Source organism: Amblyraja radiata, chromosome 2, assembly GCF_010909765.2.
Source record: "Amblyraja radiata isolate CabotCenter1 chromosome 2, sAmbRad1.1.pri, whole genome shotgun sequence".
Lineage (NCBI taxonomy): Eukaryota > Metazoa > Chordata > Chondrichthyes > Rajiformes > Rajidae > Amblyraja > Amblyraja radiata.
This window is the reverse complement of record NC_045957.1, coordinates 31,696,117-31,716,598: the sequence shown is the minus strand read 5'-3', so window position 1 is coordinate 31,716,598 and position 20,482 is coordinate 31,696,117. Positions and strand designations below refer to the sequence as shown.

Sequence of the window (20,482 nt, the reverse complement as noted above, 5' to 3'; positions counted from 1 at the left end):
TAATTCTGTTACTTGAAGAGGAAAACAATCAAGTAGAAGAGGTGCTGTATGCAGATACCCAGACAAGCATTCGTTATAGTCTATAATTAAAACCATAATTAGAGAAAACTCCCAGCATACTTCCACTTATTAGCAGAACTAATGCATTGCTCTGTGTTTTTGAAAAGTAACATTTAACAAGATTGTGACATTACCAGACTCCTCTGGAGCTTTCGAAATCTTTCCACCGGTTCAGGATCATAACCTGGGATTTTACGCATGTCATTATTCTTTAGTGCTAACATGATATCCAGCATAAAACGAACCTGGAATTGGAAAATACGGTGCAGGTAAGCAATGGGCTGAATCCAAAGTACATGCAAAAAAAAACCTTTACATGCAGTCCAATCAATTTCACTATCAAATGTTTGGCAAAATTGCTAGTTATCAGCCTCATTTACCTAATATCCACTCATAATCATGATACCACTAAAGTGCTTATAAATGAGCTGGATTTTATCCCAGTCTCCCTCATTAGCATTCTGATGGGTTTTGGTGCTCTCCACAGATGCTATTTGTCTGCTGAGTGCTTCCAGCTAATTCAGCTTTTATTTGCATTTGATGTCGTCTATGCGGATTTTCGCAGATTTTTTTTAAACAAAAACAGGGTTCCTCGTGGCAGGTTAGAAAAGAAAAAGTCCAGAGAATCTAATGGAGATGCGCAAATAAAAAAGTTGCTGCTGTACTGGAGTGAATGTGGAGACATCACCAGGAAAAAAAAAAACTGTGGTTATCGCTCTGGAACAGATGAGGCGAAGGGAAAAAATAATTGAGATGTATAAATTTATAGGGATCCTAGATAGAATAGGGACATGTTCTCCTTAGCAAAGTGCTCATCAGAAAGGGTCAGAGAGTCATTCAGTACATAAACTGGCTGCACGAGCACCATGTATACTAACCTCATTTATAAGTACTTGGTCAATTGCCTTCTATGCATTGGCAATTCAAATGCTTGTCTATATACTATTTAAATGTTGTTAAGTACTCGATTCCTTTACCACCTACTCGGACAGTGCATTCCAGTTTGGAATAGAGCACAGTAAACGTGGTAGCTTTGGTTAAGAAAGATAGCAACGATAAGCCAAGTAATTACAGGATTGTGACTTTAATGTCAATGGTAGGTGACATTGCAAAAAAGAGGCAAGATTAAACTACACTTGGAAAGTCAGGGATTAATCAAAGATCGGCAGTATGGTTTTGTATCCAGTCTGACCAATATGACTGATTTTTTCAAAGAGGTAACACACATTAAGAGTCTTAGAATGGTACAGTGTGGAAACAGGCCCTTCGGCCCAACTTAACCATGCCGACCAACGTGCCCCATCTACACTAGTCCCACCTGTCTGCATTTGGCCCATATCCCTCTAAACCTTCCTATCCATGTACCTGCCCAAATGTTTCTTAAACATTGAGATAGTGCCTGCCTCAACGGCCTCCTCTGGCAGCTCATTCCACACACTCCCCACCTTTGTGTAAAAAAAGTTACCCCTCAGATTCCTATTAAATCTTCCACCACTTTCATCTTAAACCTACCTATGTCCTCTGGTTCTTAAGTCGCCCACTCTGGGAAAAAGACTGTGCATTTATCCAATCTATTCATCTTATGTTTTTGCACACCTCTATAAGATCACCCCTCATCCTCTTGCACTCCCAAGGAATAAAGTCCTTGCCTACTCAACTTTTCCCGAGAACCCAGGTCCTGGCAACATTGTCGTAAATCTTCTCTGTACCCTTTCCAGCTTGTTGTCGGCAATGTGGTTGAAGTCATCCACATAGTCATGAATGGTCTTTCGACAAGATTCTACATGGAAAGCTGGTCCAACATGTTAGAGCCCATGGGATCGAAGATTAGCTGGGAGGTTGGATCCAAAATTGGTTTGGCAATAGTAAGATGATAATGGCGAGGAATCCTTTTTGTTTAGTAGTCTTTAATCAATGGTATACCACAGGGATCAGTGCTGAGCCCATACTATTTGGTCTATACATTCACAATGTTGGAGGTGTGATTAGTATGTTAGCAGATGACAGAAAAATTGGCATTGTTATCAATGGTGAGGAAGATAGACTTAACCTACTGAATGAATAGGGGCCTAAGGCCTATGGGACGAATGCAGATGGGGCATGTTGGTCGGCATGGGTAAGTTGGGTCAGAGGGCCTGTTTCCAAGCTGTATCATTCTATGACTCTAAATATCATGTTACCTCTGAAAAATGCATGTTTGAAATGTAATCCTGTTAAATGCAAGTTGATGCTCTTGGGAGCATTAAAAAGATAGTACACACACAGTGAATGGTGGGGTCTAAGGGGGTATTGATGAACAGTGGACCTAGATGAAGAAGTCAAAGAATCCCTGCATGTATGATGCATGTAGGATGATATATGTAGCAGCAGAGGTAGATCAGATGGTGAAGATGCATTAGGGGACATTTGCCGTCAATAGCCAGGACAAAGAACGCAAGAGCATGGAGGCAATGGTACAACTTAACAAAAATGGATGACGCCACAGCTGGAGTACTATGTGTAATTGTGGCCATCACATCATAGGAAGAAAATGGATGCATGGGAGAGGGTGTTGAGGCGATTCACCCGGATGCTGCCTGAGATGGAGCGTTTCAGTTATGAGAAAAGGCGTTATTTGGAGCAGAGGAGGTGGAGAAGGGACTCGATAGTTAGACAAGAATAGGGATAGAGTAAACATTAAGAATTCTTTCTGCCCATAATCAAAAGTTCCAACATAGGTTTAAAGTAAGTAGTTAAGAGGGCATTGAAGGAAGAATGTATAGTGGGTGGTTGGAATCTCTGTTACGACCCATTCAATCCCCTTCTTAGCAATCTAGGGAGCAAATTTCTTCTGGAACTCCTTTATAAGATATGCTTTACGCTAAATATCCTCCATTGATGGCCAGCATACCATGGCTATAGTTAAAATTATCTTTGTCAGGATGATGTATGCTAGACGTTCAGTACCCTCTTTCCTGGCATCTTACTCATAATCAATAAGCAATAGAAGGAATCACCATCGCTACTAACATTGCCTCTCTTAGGATGCCAGGTATTAGTGTGCTAATTCCATCAATGTTAAATGATGGAGAGTTAATCTCTGTGTTGCTAGTAATTGAACCACGACGCTACTGCATCATTCGTATGTGGTCGTAGATTAGAAAATCAAGTAGATTGGCCATTAAAGCTGTGGCTGCTCGAGGGTGGAATTTCAGAATTTTGTGATGCGATTCACCAAGTAATTTTCCTAAACGTCTCCGTTTGTTACAAAGCTGGACAAAAAACCTAAAAGAATATACTTCACATGTCTCAGTGGAGTTGCAAGACAACTCAAGTTTCACAAGTTTGAATCCAAGGCAAAGCAACCACCTCACCTGAAATATTCTCCATTGATGACCAGCATGCATTGGCTACAGTTTGTATCATCTACAGAATGAACTAGAGCAACTCCATCTAGTTATTTCAGCAAAATCTCCAATATCTGTGATCGACACTAACTAGAACTGTTGCGTCACAGCGTCAGAGACCCAGGCTTGGTCCTGACCTCTGGTGCTGTCTGTGCGAAATTTGCACATTTCCCTGTGACCGTGTGAGTTTTCTCTGGGTGCTTCGGTTTCCTTAAACATCTCAAAGATATGTAGGTTTGTAGGTTAATTGGATTCTGTAAATTGCCCCTAGCATTTAGATGAGAAAGTGAGATAGCACGGAACTAGTGTACCAGTGATCAATGGTCGGTGAAGACTCAGTGGCATGAAGGGTTTCCATGCTATACATCTGAATTGAATTAGAACATGAGTATCAGATGTCCTATGCACACCATTGACACATTTGGTTGGGGTTGAAGAGCCGTTTACCAGCTCTATAGCCCTTTGACTCCATCAATTCCTCAATCTATAAATGAATTAGGAACTCGAGTAAGAAACTTCAGAGTTCGGCATATAATTCAATTTCACATCACAGCTCTGTACCATTTTAAACCATTTTTTGATTCCCTGCCCTTTAATGGATTATGGCTTAAATTTGAAATCATTCTTACCCTGGTCTGGTCATGAAACTGTTTACCATCATTGTTAATTTTCTTTTGAGCCTCCATGATGAATTCTCTCAATGCCACAGCATCATCTTTCCGAAGAGCAAATCCCACATGCTTCAGTAAAAAAAGTGTTAGCTCAATGTCCTTCTCTTTGAAGCTGTTGGCAAATTTCTTTAAAATATCAAACACTAACACGGAGTGTACCATGTGAAAGTTGTAAAAATGTGCAATCAAATTGATTAGATTATCACATTCCTTTCCTTCATTGACACTTTGAGAGTATTCTTCAAATCGCTTCACCACTGTTTCCAAAACATGGGCTCCAACCTGCAAAACAAATAGCATTAATCTTATACCTGGAATGCTAATATGTAATCATTAGAGCTTCAAGTACAGTCCAATCATGGGTTAAAAATGATGACCGTCACAATCTCCACATAACCCAAAGCACTTTTTGACGACAAAGTATTTAAATTGGGCACACACATTTCTGCAGATGCTGGAATCTGGAGGAAAAAAAACCCCCAAACTGCTCGATAACTAGTGGGTTTTGAACATCTGTGGGGGAGGGGCTTAGGAATTGTTGTTTTTTCAGGTTGAGACTCTACATTAGGACTGAGAGTAGAGGGGGAAGATAAGCTACAAGACAAGCGATCTTCTCTCTCCAGTCCTGATGCAGGGTTTTGACCCAAAACATCGAAAACCCCTTCCTCCTCCCCCACCCTGCCCTATATTTGCTACTCAGCCACCAGCAGCAGTTTGATTTTTGCATTTCAATTGGGCAGTCATCGTTATTCATCAAGAAACAGTAACCAATATGCAGATAATATTCTCAGGAACAATAAATAAATAACTGATTATACACGCAAATCCAAGAACAATGGTTGAACAGGATACCAAGAGAACTGCTGTGCTTTTCTTTATTGATGCTGTGGAATGCTGCAGTGAGGTGCCTGTCCTTCAATGCTGCAGCGATGTGCCAGTCAAGATCATATCTAACCAACCAGATCTCCCGGTGGCCCAGCACTTCAACTCCCCCTCCCATTCCCAATCCGACCTTTCTGTCCTGGGCCTCCTCCATAGCCAGAGTGAGTCCCACCGCAAATTGGAGGAGCAGCATCTCATATTTCGCTTGGTCAGTTTACACCCCAGTGGTATGAACATTGACTTCTCCAATTTCAGGTAGTCCTTGCTTTCTCCCTCCTTCCCCTCCTCTTCCCAGCTCTCCCATAGCCTACTGTCTCCACCTCTTCCTTTCTTCTACCCGCCCCCCCCCCGACCTCCACATCAGTCCGAAGAAGGGTCTCGACTCGAAATGTCACCTATTCCTTCACTCCATAGATGCTGCCTCACCCGCTGAGTTTCTCCAGCATTTTTGTCTACCTCTGTATATCTTCCTGATTTGCAACTGTACAGCTTAGTTTGTCACTTCATTTGAAACTACATGCATCTCATCTACCTCGAGTTAGAAAGCTAGAAACAAATGCATAATTTTGAATGAGACCCTGAGAATGAGAAAACATAGAATTTGGAAAAGTTAACAAACAATTGGCTTTCCAAATGATACTCTTATTTAATGTCATTCAATACAAGTTTAACCAGACTTGAGTAATAATGACTTAAAAACTGAAATTTGTACTATCTCTTGGCATACAGAAATGGTGTTTCACTGTTGATTAAGCCTTCCACACCCACTAAAGTAACCGCACCCTTTGAGGTTACAAAATATGCTATGGCTTTATTAAAGTTGGATAGCTGTTTTAAAAAAGCTGCAAAACCTCGTTCCCCAATTATGGTGGAATTTAAAAAAAAGACACACATCTCACCAATTTAAACTTCGAGCCAAAACAAAACGTCTGCATTTGTTCTACGAACTATAATACAATTTTTAACAATTCATTTTCAACTATGTAAATTTGCTGCCAGATAACTAAGTGGCTAAAGAAAATACCAACAATAGAATAGACCAATCATGGAACAATTTGATAAAACATTTGAGTGATGGCGTTACCTCAATTCCAACATTGTGATGAAGAATGCTAACCAGCAGAACATGTTCCATCATCAGCCTGTTTGGCATCAAGGCTGGCGTGACACAGGCTGTTAGCAGAACATCAGTCAGTGTCTCATTCATGTCTTTACGACTATTTGCCATGTAAAATTCTTCAAGCTGGCCACTAATGGAGGCCATGTTAGGTTCACTCAGTCTGAAAGAAGTAATCAGATTATTTAATACACACAAGGTAGCATACTTATAAATATCAGTACAACTGAATATGCATGCAAATTGCTGATTTTATAATCTGTTTAACATTTACAAATCAGGTACCATTCTGGTAAATCTATCCTGCAGTTTCAATACTGTGGTTGCCAAAGCAGCTCCAATCATAGTAGGTACACTCTAACCAATGCTTTGAATTATTTTGATATGACTTCTGCTCAGTCATGGAGGCTACGGAATTAAGGGAAACGAAGAATGATATATTGGAACATACCCGCATTAGAAAAGAGGAAGTGCTGACAGACTTAAGACATATTAAGTTGGATTCATCCCCAGAGCTTGATCAAGAGTATCCTTGGGAAATTTGGGAAGGTATTGAAGAAATTTCAGGGCCCATAGCAGAGATAACTTTGGCCTCGCAAGAGGTAATGGAAGACTGGAGAGTGGCAAATGTGCCACTATTTAAAAAGGGCTGCGAGGACAAACCAATGAACGACAGGCCAGTGAGTTTAACATTAGTGGTGGGGAAATTACTGAAGACGATTCTAAGGACAGGAATCACCAGCATTTAAAGGCAAGGTTTAATTAGGGATAGACAGCACGGTGCCATCAGTGTGAAGAAGAGTCTCGACCTGAAACATCACGCATTCCTTCTCTCCAGAGATGCTGCCTGTCCCGCTGAGTTACTCCAGCATTTTGTGTCCATCATCGATTAGGGATAGTCAGTCTGGCTTTACCCTTGAGAAATTGTATTTCGTGAATTTGATTGGGCTATTTTTCACAAGGTGACGAATAGTATTTAGTTTAATTTTAGTTTAGCTTAGAGATACAGCGTGGAAACGGGGCTCTCGGCCCGAGTCCACACCGACCAGCGATCCCCGCACATTAACACTATCATACTACTAGGGACAATTAACACTAACACCAAGCCAATTAACCTACAAAGCTGTACGTCTTTGGAGTGTGGGCGGAAACCGAAGATCTCGGAGAAAACCCACACGGTCACAGGGAGAACGTACAAACTCCATGCAGACAGCACCCGTAGTCAGGATCGAACCCGGGTCTTCGGCAGCAACTTTACCGCTGCGCAACCATGCCGAGGGCAGGGTGATAAAATTGTTTAAATGGATTTGAGCAAGGCCTTTGACACTGTCCTGCATGGTACCTTGATACACTCATATTGCCATATCTGATCAATGTGAGTATAATACACTCATATTGCCATATCTGAGTTACTGTGTGGAGATATGGGGTAACGCCTACAAAACCAACCTACAGCCGTTATGCACATTACAAAAAAGTGCAATAAGAATTATCAATAACGTTGGATATCTTGAACATACCAATTTATTATTTTTAAAGTCACATACACTGAAGTTCACCTATCTGGTTAAATTTAAGACTGCGCAAATCATGTACAAAGCAAGAAATAATTTACTTCCAAGAAATATACAAAAACTGTTTATGGAAAGACAGGGTGGGTATAATTTGAGAGGGGAACATAATTTAAAAAATCTCAATGTCAGAACAACTCTTAAAAGTATGTGCATGGCAATCTGTGGGGTGAATTTGTGGAATGGTCTGGAACAGGAGATAAAACTTAACACAAACATAATTCAGTTTAAAAAGATGTACAAAAACACTTTAGGGTGATGGGTTGTATATATGATTAAGAGATACTGTATAGTATATGAGGGTTTTTTATTTTATTTTTTTCTCTCTTTTTTTGTATGGCTTTGTAAATATTTGATTAGTGTATAAATGTAAATAATTTGGTGTACATATAGCTGCTAAATTTGTATAAGATAATTATAAGCAGTTGAATAAGGGGTGGGAATTAATAAGCTTTGGCTTTGGTGTCCTTTTCGGACACATACGATTTCATTTATTTATAGATATTGTTTATGACACTTTATAAATATTCTTGTTTTGTTTTGTATGCTGTTTCACACTTGCTTTGTATTCTTTTATTCTGTTTGAAATAAAGAATTAAATCATTAAAAAATTATTTAAAAAAAAAGGTTAGATCACATGGGATCCTGGGTGAGTTGGCCACTAGATTCAAAATTGACAGTGAAAAGAGTCAGAGAGTAATAGCAGTGGGTTGTTATTCAGACTGGAGTTCTGTGACCAGAAATCAGTGCTGGGTCCACAATTTGTCATTAAGTTAATGATTTGCACAACAATGGTTAACATGGTTAGTAAGTTTGGCGATGTAGAGAACAGGGAAGAAGGGAATCGGAGATTACATTGGTGTCTAGATAAACTGGGGAAGTGGGACAACAAATAGCAGATGGAATTTAATTTGGACAAGTGCATTTTGGCAAGTTATACTAGGTAAAGGCTTACACGGTAAATGGAGCATTGGAGAGTATTGCAGATTACTTCTTCGAGAAGGGTCTCGACCCGAATCGTCACCAATTCCTTTTCTCCAGAGATGCTGTCTGACCTGCTGAGTTACTCCAGCTTCAGGTGTCTATCTTAGGTTTAAACCAGCATCTGCTTCCTACACGTGTTAGATGGACATCTTGGTTGGCGTGGATGTATGCAATGTACATTAACCTTAAAAACCTTAACATTAACCTTAAAAACAATATTTGCTCAAAACACTTAACCATTCAGGTAGCATCTCTAGAATTAGCAAAGGTCATAGTCTGAACGAACTATTAAATCACTTTCATCTAAATTGTTTCCAGGTTTCTAGCTTTTAGAAACTATTATCCTTCCATATTCTCAAACGGAATTTGCATACAATTTCATATGCACGTTTGATCTCAATTGGAACGCTTGAAGCAAGATTGCCGACAAGGAACAGGTGATAGCAAGTCAGCGTGGTTTTGCGCATGGGAAATCCTGCCTTACAAATCTGATCGGGTTTTCTGGGCTTACTAGGAAAGTTTCATTAAGGATTATTAGATGTGTACTACTAGCAAACTATGAAGGGCATAGATAGTCAGTCTTTCTCCACAGGTGGAGGAGTCTAAAACTAGAGGTCATGGGTTTAAGGTGACTGGGTAAATATTTAAAGGGGACCTGAATGGAAAAATTTTCACACCATCGCTGGTCAGCATATCAGATAAGCTGTCAGAGGTTGTGGTCGAGGGAAGTACAAACTGTGTTTAAAAAGTATTTGGACAGATACATGAACAGAAAGAGAGGGATGTGGGCCAAATGCAGAAAAATAGCATCCGCGTAAATAGGCATCTTGGTCAGCATGACGGGATTAAAGTGAAGGGCCTGGTTCCGTGCTGTTCAACTCTAACTTTATATTGCTAGTTTTCCTGAAAATGAAAAGATTTATAGAAACATTTATCTCTACAAAATCTATCCTGAATTAATGCACCACCACAAAGCTTTCATATCAGTACCTATTCAGAAGTCCTTTGATAGTCTTCCTCAGTCTTGCAAGTTCTTCTTTCTTTTTTGCAGTCACCGTTTCAGACAATTTACGTAACTGTGGAGGGATATATTTTCCAGAAACTGCGCTATCATTTGTTGTTCGGTCCTAGAGGAACAGATTGAACAAGTTAACTGAGTGAAATGTATTGTGTAGTTTTTATTCCACCCCACCTCCCCCCACAGTGTAATCAGGAACATTTTATGTTGAGCACAAAAAAGGATTCAATTATTCTGAGGATAAATTGAATGTCAAGATACAAATATGTAATTAACTCTCTAAATAGCAGAATTACGTAGAAATGTACAATTTCCCAAAGTAAATGTTGAATATGTTTTCACATGTTCCACTGACTCTTTGGGTTATTCCATTAATTCAATATTAGTCTCCCTTGAAAATAGAGTTCTGATGTTCATTTCACTCCCATTTTTATCTATAAGCACAATACACTATAAAGCTATGTTCTCCTGGGATGCTACCTGACCCACTGAGGTGCTTGAGCACTTTAATTCTCCTCTAGCTCAAATGGTTTTATTGAACTACTGCCCCCAGAAACAAATGCATTGGACGGGATGGGACACCCAAAGGTACATAATAGTCCTGTGACAGATGCTGCTCTGATCCTCATCACTGGCCGACAGGTCAGGAGAGGCCAAACCTCAGCACCATTGGTAACTTCTGTGCATAATTGACTAATATTGGAATGGCCTACCTGCAATTTGACAGCCAACTCCTTTTAAACCCAGGTGTTCCAGCCGGGAGGGGGCAACCTCACTGTTCGCTGTGTTCCCATTGCAGGTCTGGAAAACTGAGCCACTGGGACAAATCCAAACCCAACACCACCATGCTGTGGTCAAGACTGAGCTGCTGGGACAAGCCCTAGACAACTAGTTCTCCACTGAGGCCAAAACTGAGTGGCCGGGTCACACCCGAGGCCGCCTGTGCCTCTTACGTGCCCGCAGACAATGAGGGACTGTGCCCAGATGCTGAGGCAAAGACTAACCTGCCAGAACAAAGGTGAGATTTGAGGCAAGCGTAAACGGCAGGGAGAAACCGGAGATTGCTGCGCCTACTTCTTCAAGCCCAAAGCTGAGCTGCAGGTCAAGCCTGAGACCACAGGCACCTCCTCTCAAGGCAATGGTGAACTGCAGGGGCAAGCCTGAGATCACCATGTCTCCTCCTTCGAGACTAGGACTGCACTGCTGAGACAAGCCTGAGATCGCCAACACATCCTCAAACGCACACAGACGACGCCGGACAGCCTCACTTTGCCTACGTGGACTTTCTTGCCACTATAAATAAATTATATTACGAGACTCTGACCAGTCTTGCCTCCAGTTAGGGAGTTCCATGGGTCTGGCTCCTTAGGGGGTACAATTCACACACTTCAATAACTTATACAACGTCTACTTCAAGGGAGGCCAATAGAGCATCAAAAACGATTAGCATTTAAAAATCTATCAAGAAGGTAAGGAGATTGAGGATTCATACATGAATTCAAACACTTCAGGAGGGAATCTCACATTACCAACTTCCCCACTCTTATATAAATCATTTTCCAACTCAGTCATGATGTACCCTTGATATAACAAGGTTATTTCCAAGAATGAAGAGGGCCGAGCAATTTAATAATAGTTTCCAAAATGAGGAGAGTTTTTTGAAAGTGAGAAGGCACCATTCATTTGAAAAAATCACGAAGAAATATCTTTGCCTTGAATCTTTAAACAACGAAAATATTCAGGTGACTTCTGAAGGAGGATGGCAATGCTATAGGTTGATTGAGCATCATCAACTTAAAAAATTACATTTGTGAAAGATCCTACATAGCTATTGAATATTTCCATGATTTTGTGCTTTTTTTTCACATCTTCAGTTGCATCTTATTTTACTTACACATGCATTGTAAATTATTGGAACCCGTCTTGCTTTATGGTTGAGCCAATGACCATTGCACCGTTCAAATAAAAGTGGATGGTTGCCGCAGAGGAAGAGGCATGCCTGTTAAAGAGGCCAGGATTTCCTTTAGATTGCCCTATGTCAGCACATGCAGGCAGAACTTTGGACAGGGTTTACAAAGGAAGATTGAAGGAGGACACAATCCTTAAAATTCCCTGCAAGAATATGCAAACTAAAGTCATCAGCTAACAGGCCAACATTTCAAGCATTGAAGATCTGGTTACACACAGTCAGATTTTCTGGATGGGCTGTGTTATTCTCATGCCTCACCCCAGACTCCTGAAATAAACAACATAACGCAAGATCTAATATGAGGCCATTACTAGGTGGACTCAGAAAAATCTAAAATATGTTAACATTTCCCCAAAGAAAGGCAACATCCCTAACAACTCATGGGAATCACCAGTCTCTGACTGTCAAAAGTCATAAGGGGACAAAAGGAATTATTTGAGATCTTCAAGTCTATGCACTGAAGTATACAGAGATGGTGTGCAAATATTGATGATGTGCACCACTTCAAACTATGACATATCCCTGCCAAACACATCCAGCCCTATCTACAGCCCTCAACTGCATCCACCTATTACTTGCCAGGCGTTGTCCTGTTCATTCTTCCCCGCCCCCCCCCACCTCTCACAATCAACCTGAAAGAGCCCCAACCCAAAGCATCACCTATGCATGTTCTCCACAGATGCTGCTTGACCTGCTGAGTCGCTCCAGCACTTTTTCCTATCTATTACAAGATCTACAGTTCCCACAGTTACCTTCTGTCAACTCAGAACCCACAAATCCAGAGTAGAAACAAGTCATTCTTGATTGTGAGGGTAGACACAAAAAGCTGGAGTAACTCAGTGGGACAGGCAGCATCCCTGGAAAGAAGGAAGGGGTGATGTTTCCATTTGAGACCGTTCTTCAGACTGATGTCGGGGGAATTGGGCGAGACAGAGATATAATGTTGTCGGAGACAGTAAGACTGGTGGAGGAACTGGAACGGGGGAAAGGATGGAGAGAGAGGGAAAGTAAGGGTTATTTGAAGTTAGAGAAGTCAATGTTCATACTGCTGGGGTGTAAGCTACCCAAGTGAAATACGAGGTGCTGTTCCCCCAATTTGCGCTGGGCCTCACTCTGACAATGGAGGAGGCCCAGGACAGAAAGGTCAAATTGGGATGGGAGGGGGAATTAAAATGCTGAGCAACCGGGAGAACAGGTAGGTTAAGGTGGACTGAGCGGATTGCAGAGCCTGCGCTTGGTCTCGCCGATGTACAGGAGTTGACACCTGGAACAGTGGATACAGTAGATGAGATTGGAGGAGGTGCAAGTGAACCTCTGCCTCACTTGGAAAGACTGGCAGGCAAGTGAACCTCTGTTTCACCTGGAAAGACAGTCGGGACTTGATTGTGAGGGAATGCCGAAGACTATGTTACAACTATGCACAAAATGTAATTAATGGGAGGACATTCACAGCATTAATTCTCAAACAACTTTTTTCACTGCAGCATAGACAGTAGAGGTGCTGTCTTGGATTTAATACTGATTTGGGTGAGGTCGGTGTGGAGTTTGCACCTCCTCCTTGTGATTTTGTGTCTTTCTTTCCACATTTCAAATATGCGCGAGTTAGTAGGAAAACAGACCTCAATAAATTGCAAGTGAGTGGTTGAATCTGGGAAGAGCTGATGGGATGTGCAGTGAAAAAAAAGGGATTAATTTTAAATTGGTGCTTGATGGTTGGCACAGATATAGAGGGCCGATAGACTTGCTTTTGTGCTGCATCTGCCCATGTTTCTACATCAAAATCAACTAAGGTCAGTGAGAGAGAGAGAGAGAGGCGAATCAAACTTAAAGGAACCTGGCAGGACCTCACAAAAATCTGCAAAAACAAAAGGATAAGATCAAAATAATGTGTGAAGTGCATGACGCAATACAAGGAGGAGATAGAGCTTAGCAACATGATGTTAAGACAACAACCTCTCAATGTCAGCAAGACGAAGGAGCTATGGTATTGAGAAAGAGTAGTGAACATGCCACAATCAGCATCAATGGTGCTGAATTGTAAATGATAGAGAACTTCAAGTTCTTCAGCACAAATATCACCAACTATGTCCTTAACGAATCATATTGAAACTACAGACATACATCTCCACTAACCAACTTTTATTGATTATAAAAAGCATACCATCAGGTTGCATCACAACTTGGTTTAGAAACAACTCTTCCCTAGATTGCAAAAAATTGCAGGGATGTAGCTCGGTCCATCACACAGACTCAATTCCCCACCATCAACAACACTTCTACTGTCGGGACAAAACACCCAACATAATCAGGGACATTTTTCAGGCACTCTGGTTATTCCCTCTTCTCTCCTCTCCTGATGGGTAAATTATAGGAAAGTTTGAAACCACTAATCACCAGACTCAGGAACCTGCTAATAGATAACTGAACAGTCCTTCCATAAGAAGTCCCAATCTACCTAATTGTGGACATTGGACTGTTTCACTGTAACACTACATGCTGTAGACAAAATTCTGCACTCTGGTTTTTAATCTCTGTGCACTACCAATTGTACTGGAGTATGGCTTGATTATACTTGTGTAAAGTACGATCTGATTTAATTGGATAGCACACAAATAAGTTTTCACTGTAGCTTGGTTCACATAATAAATCAATACAATATAAGTATGAAGATCAAATTGAGTAAGAATAGTAGAAGGAAGAAAGGATAATTGTAAGAAAACAGTTAGATCCAAAAATCAGGGTGAAGAGTTGTTCAACGCAAAGACCAAGGGAAATTGAAACATCACAACATGAAATTATTGCTGGACTTCTTGAAATATTTCATGGGGAATACCCAAGCTATTTTAAAATTAGGCAACAACTTGCACAACTCTTGCCTATTCTGGAAATACATTAACGGTATTAAAATACCCGTTCGGCTTCAAGTGCTGGTTGACTTGGCTGCGAACTTTCATCAGCATCATCGCTGGATTGATCAGACTCCTGGTTGCGATTTGCTGTTTCAATCATCTTCCTACTTTCCTCCCTCACAAAGTCCACGTCTGAGGGGCACGAATCCTCTTCTGAGACCTGTTGATCGTCGGACTGATCCGGATCACTGTCAGCCTGATTCATAAGCTCCTCTTGCAATGCACCCATCTCATCGTCACTCTCTTCATATAAACCTGACATAGCGGTGGCGGCGCCGGGCTCTACAATCCCTAGGATGTAATCCAGGCCGTCCCGGGCGAAGGCCTGTGGCATGGTAGTTTTATTTTTACGTTTGTTCAATCCCAAGGCTTTTTCCAGCCTCTTGATCTCCTTCTCTTCCTCTTGGTTGGCCTCCAATAAGCCCAGTCTCCGGATTTGCTCGTTCATGACTTTGGCTGGGGGTCGTCCCTTAACTTTCCCTGCGGATTTGGCTGAGACGAACGTCGCTTTTCTCTTCGGACCCGTCTCCTGGCAGGGCCGAGGCCCCTCGTCCTCTGCCTCGTTCGTCTTCTCCTTTTGAGCCGGCGTTTTCACGCCGCTGCCCGGGGTTTCCTCGGGACTCGGGTTCAGGTGTTTCCTCTGATAATAGTCTCTCATCCGGCGCTTCTTCAGCACCCTCCGCTCTTTCCTCATCTCCTTCCGACATTTCGGCTTGTTTGGACCGAGGCCGGAGTTCTGGAGTTGAGCCCTGTCTTGCTCTGGTTTGGTTTCCGCCGTTTCCACGAAGCGCTCGATGGCTTCTTGAAAGCGCTTCAGGTCGGTGCCGCTCCGCGATCTCTTCCCCGTCATTGCTGCCACACAACAGACACACTTCGTAGCCTAATTGTTTTTAAACGCAGCAGTAAATATTGATTCGTGAAGCTTACTACCGCTGTTCCACGTGGCTTTCTCTCCGCTACGCACAAACACGGTTTAAAACTAAACTCACGGGGCGGCAGCGGCCGCGAGCGCCGCCATGTGCAATTTAAAAACAAATGTAGTTTTCTGGGTGCATCCAAACTTGATTCCTCAATAAGCACCGCCCCTCTATCGATCCCGCATCACGATTGGTTCGGTGGCACCCGGTCGCCAGCGAGTGCCAATTCCCATTGGTGAATGTTCACGTCAATCATCGTCGTCAGCTTGTTTCTCCGGTCCCCGCCCTCCCGGTTCCCAACAAGTTAGGTTGAGGTCACACCCAGCCTATCGGTGGGCGGAATGTAGCGGGGTGCTGTCATCTCCCGGGACCGGCTCGGCCAATGAAGGGTGTTGTTACTGTGTCGAGGGCTGCCGTGCCGTGGTGTCGCGTCGCGCAGTGATGAAGGCAGAGGGAGCGAGGATGCGATGGTCTGTTTGAAATAAGCTGCAGCCGCTCTCGTTCCTCCGCTCGCCTGTGGCATCGCCCCGAATGTGTTCACTTCCAAGTCGTTGTCAGCCTTTGTTGTTTTTTTTGTTATCGCTCTTAAATGTTAAGCTTCAATGAAGGATGGACCCTGACGATGTGACAATCAGAGAGCAAAACTTTCACAGCCAGGTCCGGGAGTACATTGTAAGTAGTTGCACCTGCTTCGTCACTGCGCGGTTTGGCTTTGCTTTCGCCAATGTCTCATGAATAATCATTCATAAAGGGCGAGATATATATTGATGGCTGCTCCATTCCTGGTCATTTTGTTCAGATGGTTCTTTCAGAGTGGAGGCTTCTTGCTTTTTTTTAAAATGATGTACTTGATGATCATTAATGGTTTTGTATTTGCTCATGGTATGAACAAGAGTGTGAGTAGATCTCGCACCATCTGTTACAACTGTGCTGCTTGGTTGCAGTGTCTTGCAGGTTGATATGTTCCTTTTAGATTACGCGCTTCCTGTGTTAGAACGGCTCACTATTCCCCGCCCTCCCCTGTTTTCATATAGCGGTGCTCATAAAGCAGAACTATGTTGGATAGTTTTAATAGAATAACGATCCAGATATTGATGTACCTGTTGCAAACGTAGATTTTATAGTATTATTCTTTTAAATGGGCCTAAAGTATTGTGAGAAGTAAACGGGAACTGGGTTGACCGAGAGGTATTGTTGGGGTTATCAGATTGGAACTAGCGTTTATTAATTGGTTAGTTAATACAAATGTACTTATTTGTGACTGACTGATCAGCTTTATACTGCCTACTGTTACTGTGAAATTTCTTACAAAAGGGTGTATTTTTATTCTTAGCATTTGCCTTGCATGGATCTTTGTTATTATTTTGCTATTTCCACCATTGTTTCTCAAACTAACTAGTTTATTTTCTTTGTTTTTCAAATAAGCTGGTTAATTTTATTATCACAATACATTTAAAAACATCACTCGTTTTATCAATATCACAAATAGTATTTGAGATATTGATAGAAATGTTGTTCCCTCCATTAACAGGTTTGTTGACAATTTGTTCATTGAATGAATAATAACTCATAATTGAATTACCAGATGGCTCCTTTGGTAAGAACGAGTGATGTTTTTTAATGCGATCATGCTTTATTTGTCATCTGATGGATTTTGAGTATTTATAATTCGTTTGCAGTATTTCAGTTATTTGTACAAATAAGTTATTTAAAAATCTTAATTTAGCCTTTTCTCATTTGATGAACCAGAGTCTTGTTGGGAGTTTGTTTTTATTACACTTGTATGTTCCAAGAAAATTGGCTGCTCCATTGAATGCTGGTTGTGATTCTTGTACAAAGGTGTTTTTTTTGTAGGGACAAAAATAGGAAAAAGGGTCATCACATGTGTCTTAAATGTCAATGTTCGCTGGAGAGAAGGACGTGGAAGATGGAGAATTCAAGAACGTGTTTAAATAAGCAAAATAAATGTTTTAAGACATTGAAACTCCTTAATGAATAAGTTTATTGGCCAAGTATCTACACATACAAGGAATTTGCCTTGGTGCTCCGCTTGCAAGTAACAACACGACATACATTAAACCATATAATAGAACATTATAGTTTAAACATATGAATGAAACAAAATACCAGAGCAAAAGGAGGCTATAAGTAGAAAATGTTGGTTCTGAAGTCTTATTTGGTTTTATCGGTTAATCGACGGTAAAGCAAATATTTATTGTCTTAATGCAGAAGTATCGGTCTTTTCTTACTCAAGAAATATTCAAAGCTGATTTTTCAACACTACACCAGATTCATTTCTAAACCTCCTTGCGTTTGGATTGGAAATTAAACTTGGCTCGACTACCCTCTGTGGCAGAGAGTTCCAGAGATTCACCACTCTCTGTTTTTCACACAGAGAGTGGTGAATCTCTGGAACTCTCTGCCACAGAGGGTAGTAGAGGCCAGTTCATTGGCTATATTTAAGAGGGAGTTAGATGTGGCCCTTGAGGCTGAGGGGATCAGAGGGTATGGAGAGAAGGCAGGTACGGGATACTGAGTTGGATGATCAGCCATGATCATATTGAATGGCGGTGCAGGCTCGAAGGGCCGAATGGCCTACTCCTGCACCTAATTTCTATGTTTCTATGCTATCAAATCGCCTGAATTGAAATTCGTATGCCAACAATTTCTGTTTCATTTTTCTGTTGTTTTTGCTTCTAGGTGGACAAATATGCCACTTTAAACATTTAGTTGCAAAAGTTTTCCAATCCTGTCTGCAATCAGTATGTTGAAAGCCAGGCTTGCCAAAAATCTAAATTTGAAGCATTAAAAATGGACTACTAAAGCAGACAGAGGCAAATCTGATTGATGGTTGACCAGAGTTGCAAGAGAAGCCGTGGGGAGATTAGACTTCTATGCTTTGCTTGATCAACATTAGATATAAGGAAGAAAATTAATGGTATCAAAATGAATCAATGGAACACATTGCATCATTACTGTGCCATTATCAATTGGACTTGGACAAGGTACAACCAAATAAACGAATTGTTCTTAATCAATTGGAAAAAACATTCTATATTTGATCAAGGCAATGTGTAGTTGGACGTCCTGATCCTTGTTTGAACAAAGATTGCAATGTTTCTGTACCTGGATGATAAGGCTGTTCAAGAAAGATTTTGGTGTATTGTAGTATATCAAGGATTCCTTCTTGGCTTGAAGCAGGCTATAAAGCAAATTACAAAAACAAAATTTGCACAGTGGATTCGGATTCCACGAGGAAGCTGATGGGTTTTTTTTTAATTTGTGGAACAGTAATGTATTTGATTTTGAATAATTGCCAGAGGATCTTAGGACACGTTGATTCCCAGCAGTATCAGTAATTGCTTCGGTAACTGTTTTTTGATTTTTGTGAAGAGTGACTGGAGCACATTAGATGGTGAATGAATGCTTCAGGAGGAATATGGATAAAACTGAGTGAGTGCCGGAATGTGGAAAAGTGTGAGCTCTTCTATTTTGGTGTGTATAACAGAAGATCAGGTAAATGGTGAGCAATTGGGTAGTGTTGGTGTTCAAAGGGACCTGTATATACACATGCATCAGTGATGGCAGGCAAATGTGTAGGTGAAGTAATAGCAAGCAACTGGGAGGGCAAAAGGGTATGTAACATTTCATTAGTATCAGGTTGATTGAAACAGCAAGGAAGTCTTGTGATTGTAAAAGATCTGTTGGTCATGGAGTATTGTTTACAGTTGTTGATTTCCTCCATGTAAGGAAAGATGTACTTGCTGTAAGTGGGAGTGCAGCAGCAATTTCACATGGCTGGTTTGCTGTAAGAAGAGGAATTGAGTAGACTAGGATTGGATACATCAGAATTTGTAAGATTGAGATGAGTCTAAATTCTGGACAGGCTCGAGAGAGGGTGGATATTTTCCCTAATTGAAGAGTCTAGAACTGGGGCACCATTTGAGAAAAGGTCAGCTATTCATGACTGAAATTACATTCTCCCACTCCCTCCCAGTCGCAACAAGGACAGAGTCACCATTGTCTCCCTCTTCCCCCAGTTGTAACAGGGACAGAGTACCCCGAGTCCTCACCTTCTACCCCATCAGCCATTGCATACAGCAAAAGATCGCATGGACTTACAGGGCTCGAAATGAAAGGTTGCCCGGTTGCCAATGGCCACCTAAAGTCCCGCCGGGCAACCGAATTTTGCCCGGCTTGGCAAGCGTGTCATTTTGCCCGGCTTGGCAAGCGAAGGAAAGCTTGGCTGATGTGGACAGCAGACGGCCTAATGCAAACTGTGCCAGCGTTTCTCAGAGAGCTCCTGCCTTATCCTTGTTCCCTGCCTTGCCCTGTGGAGTTGCTGCTTGTTTGTGAACCAGCGGCTCAGGCAGCGGATTGGCGCTCGACACCGCTGCAAATTGTTCTGTTGCTGTTGTTCCCTTAAAGGGCTTGTCCCACTTTGCGATTTTTTTTTTTTTTCCGGCAACTGTGGAGCGTCAGTGATGGTTTTACGGGCGTCAGTCACTGAAGCTTCGCAGTCGCCGATAAAAATCCCGACACAGTTTGCATCAGGCCGTCCACTGTCCAAGTTGCACGACACACACACTGACGTATGCTCTCCTGCGGGTGACGCCCGGTTAGGGTTTTTTTCGGATTAGGGTTAGGGACCACAGATGGGCTGTAAAATATTCTTCCTTCAATGCATGGATTTTAAACATAAATATATAAAAATTAATGCAATAAAATCAATTGTGCAAATAAAAAGATGTCCGAGTCGTTCAGTTTTACAGATGTATACGTCCACTTCCAGATCCAATCACCGTTTGAACTCTCCTCTCCCCTCCTCCCTCCTCTTCCTCCCTCCTTCCCCATTCCTCCTTCTCCAACCCCATCCACCCTTCTTACTCCCCTCTCCCCCCTTCTTCCCTCCCCCACCGTTCCGCTCTTCTCCCCGCTCCATACGTCTTCCCCATCTCTGCTCCCCCCCCCCCCCCCCCCCCCCCCATTCCACAACAT

The 20,482-nt window shown here is 41.8% G+C and overlaps 2 protein-coding genes across 2 annotated transcripts in view; one reads left to right on the top strand and one right to left on the bottom strand.

The window, feature by feature from the left end:
- Positions 1-15,609, bottom strand: part of nom1 (nucleolar protein with MIF4G domain 1) — a 47,593-nt gene extending 31,984 nt beyond the window's left edge. Inside the window, exons 1-5 of the mRNA XM_033044408.1 lie at positions 14,569-15,609; positions 9,662-9,798; positions 6,084-6,279; positions 4,076-4,399; positions 195-305 (exon numbers count right to left, since the gene is read on the bottom strand). Of these exons, the coding sequence (XP_032900299.1) occupies positions 195-305; positions 4,076-4,399; positions 6,084-6,279; positions 9,662-9,798; positions 14,569-15,417 (1,617 nt within the window). The 5' untranslated portion in view covers positions 15,418-15,609. The remainder of the gene's footprint in view (positions 1-194; positions 306-4,075; positions 4,400-6,083; positions 6,280-9,661; positions 9,799-14,568) is intronic.
- Positions 15,610-15,887: 278 nt separating this feature from the next.
- The window catches only part of lmbr1 (limb development membrane protein 1), a 174,432-nt gene continuing 169,837 nt past the window's right edge, over positions 15,888-20,482 (top strand). Inside the window, exon 1 of the mRNA XM_033044377.1 lies at positions 15,888-16,156. Coding sequence (XP_032900268.1) covers positions 16,094-16,156 — 63 coding nt within the window. The 5' untranslated portion in view covers positions 15,888-16,093. The remainder of the gene's footprint in view (positions 16,157-20,482) is intronic.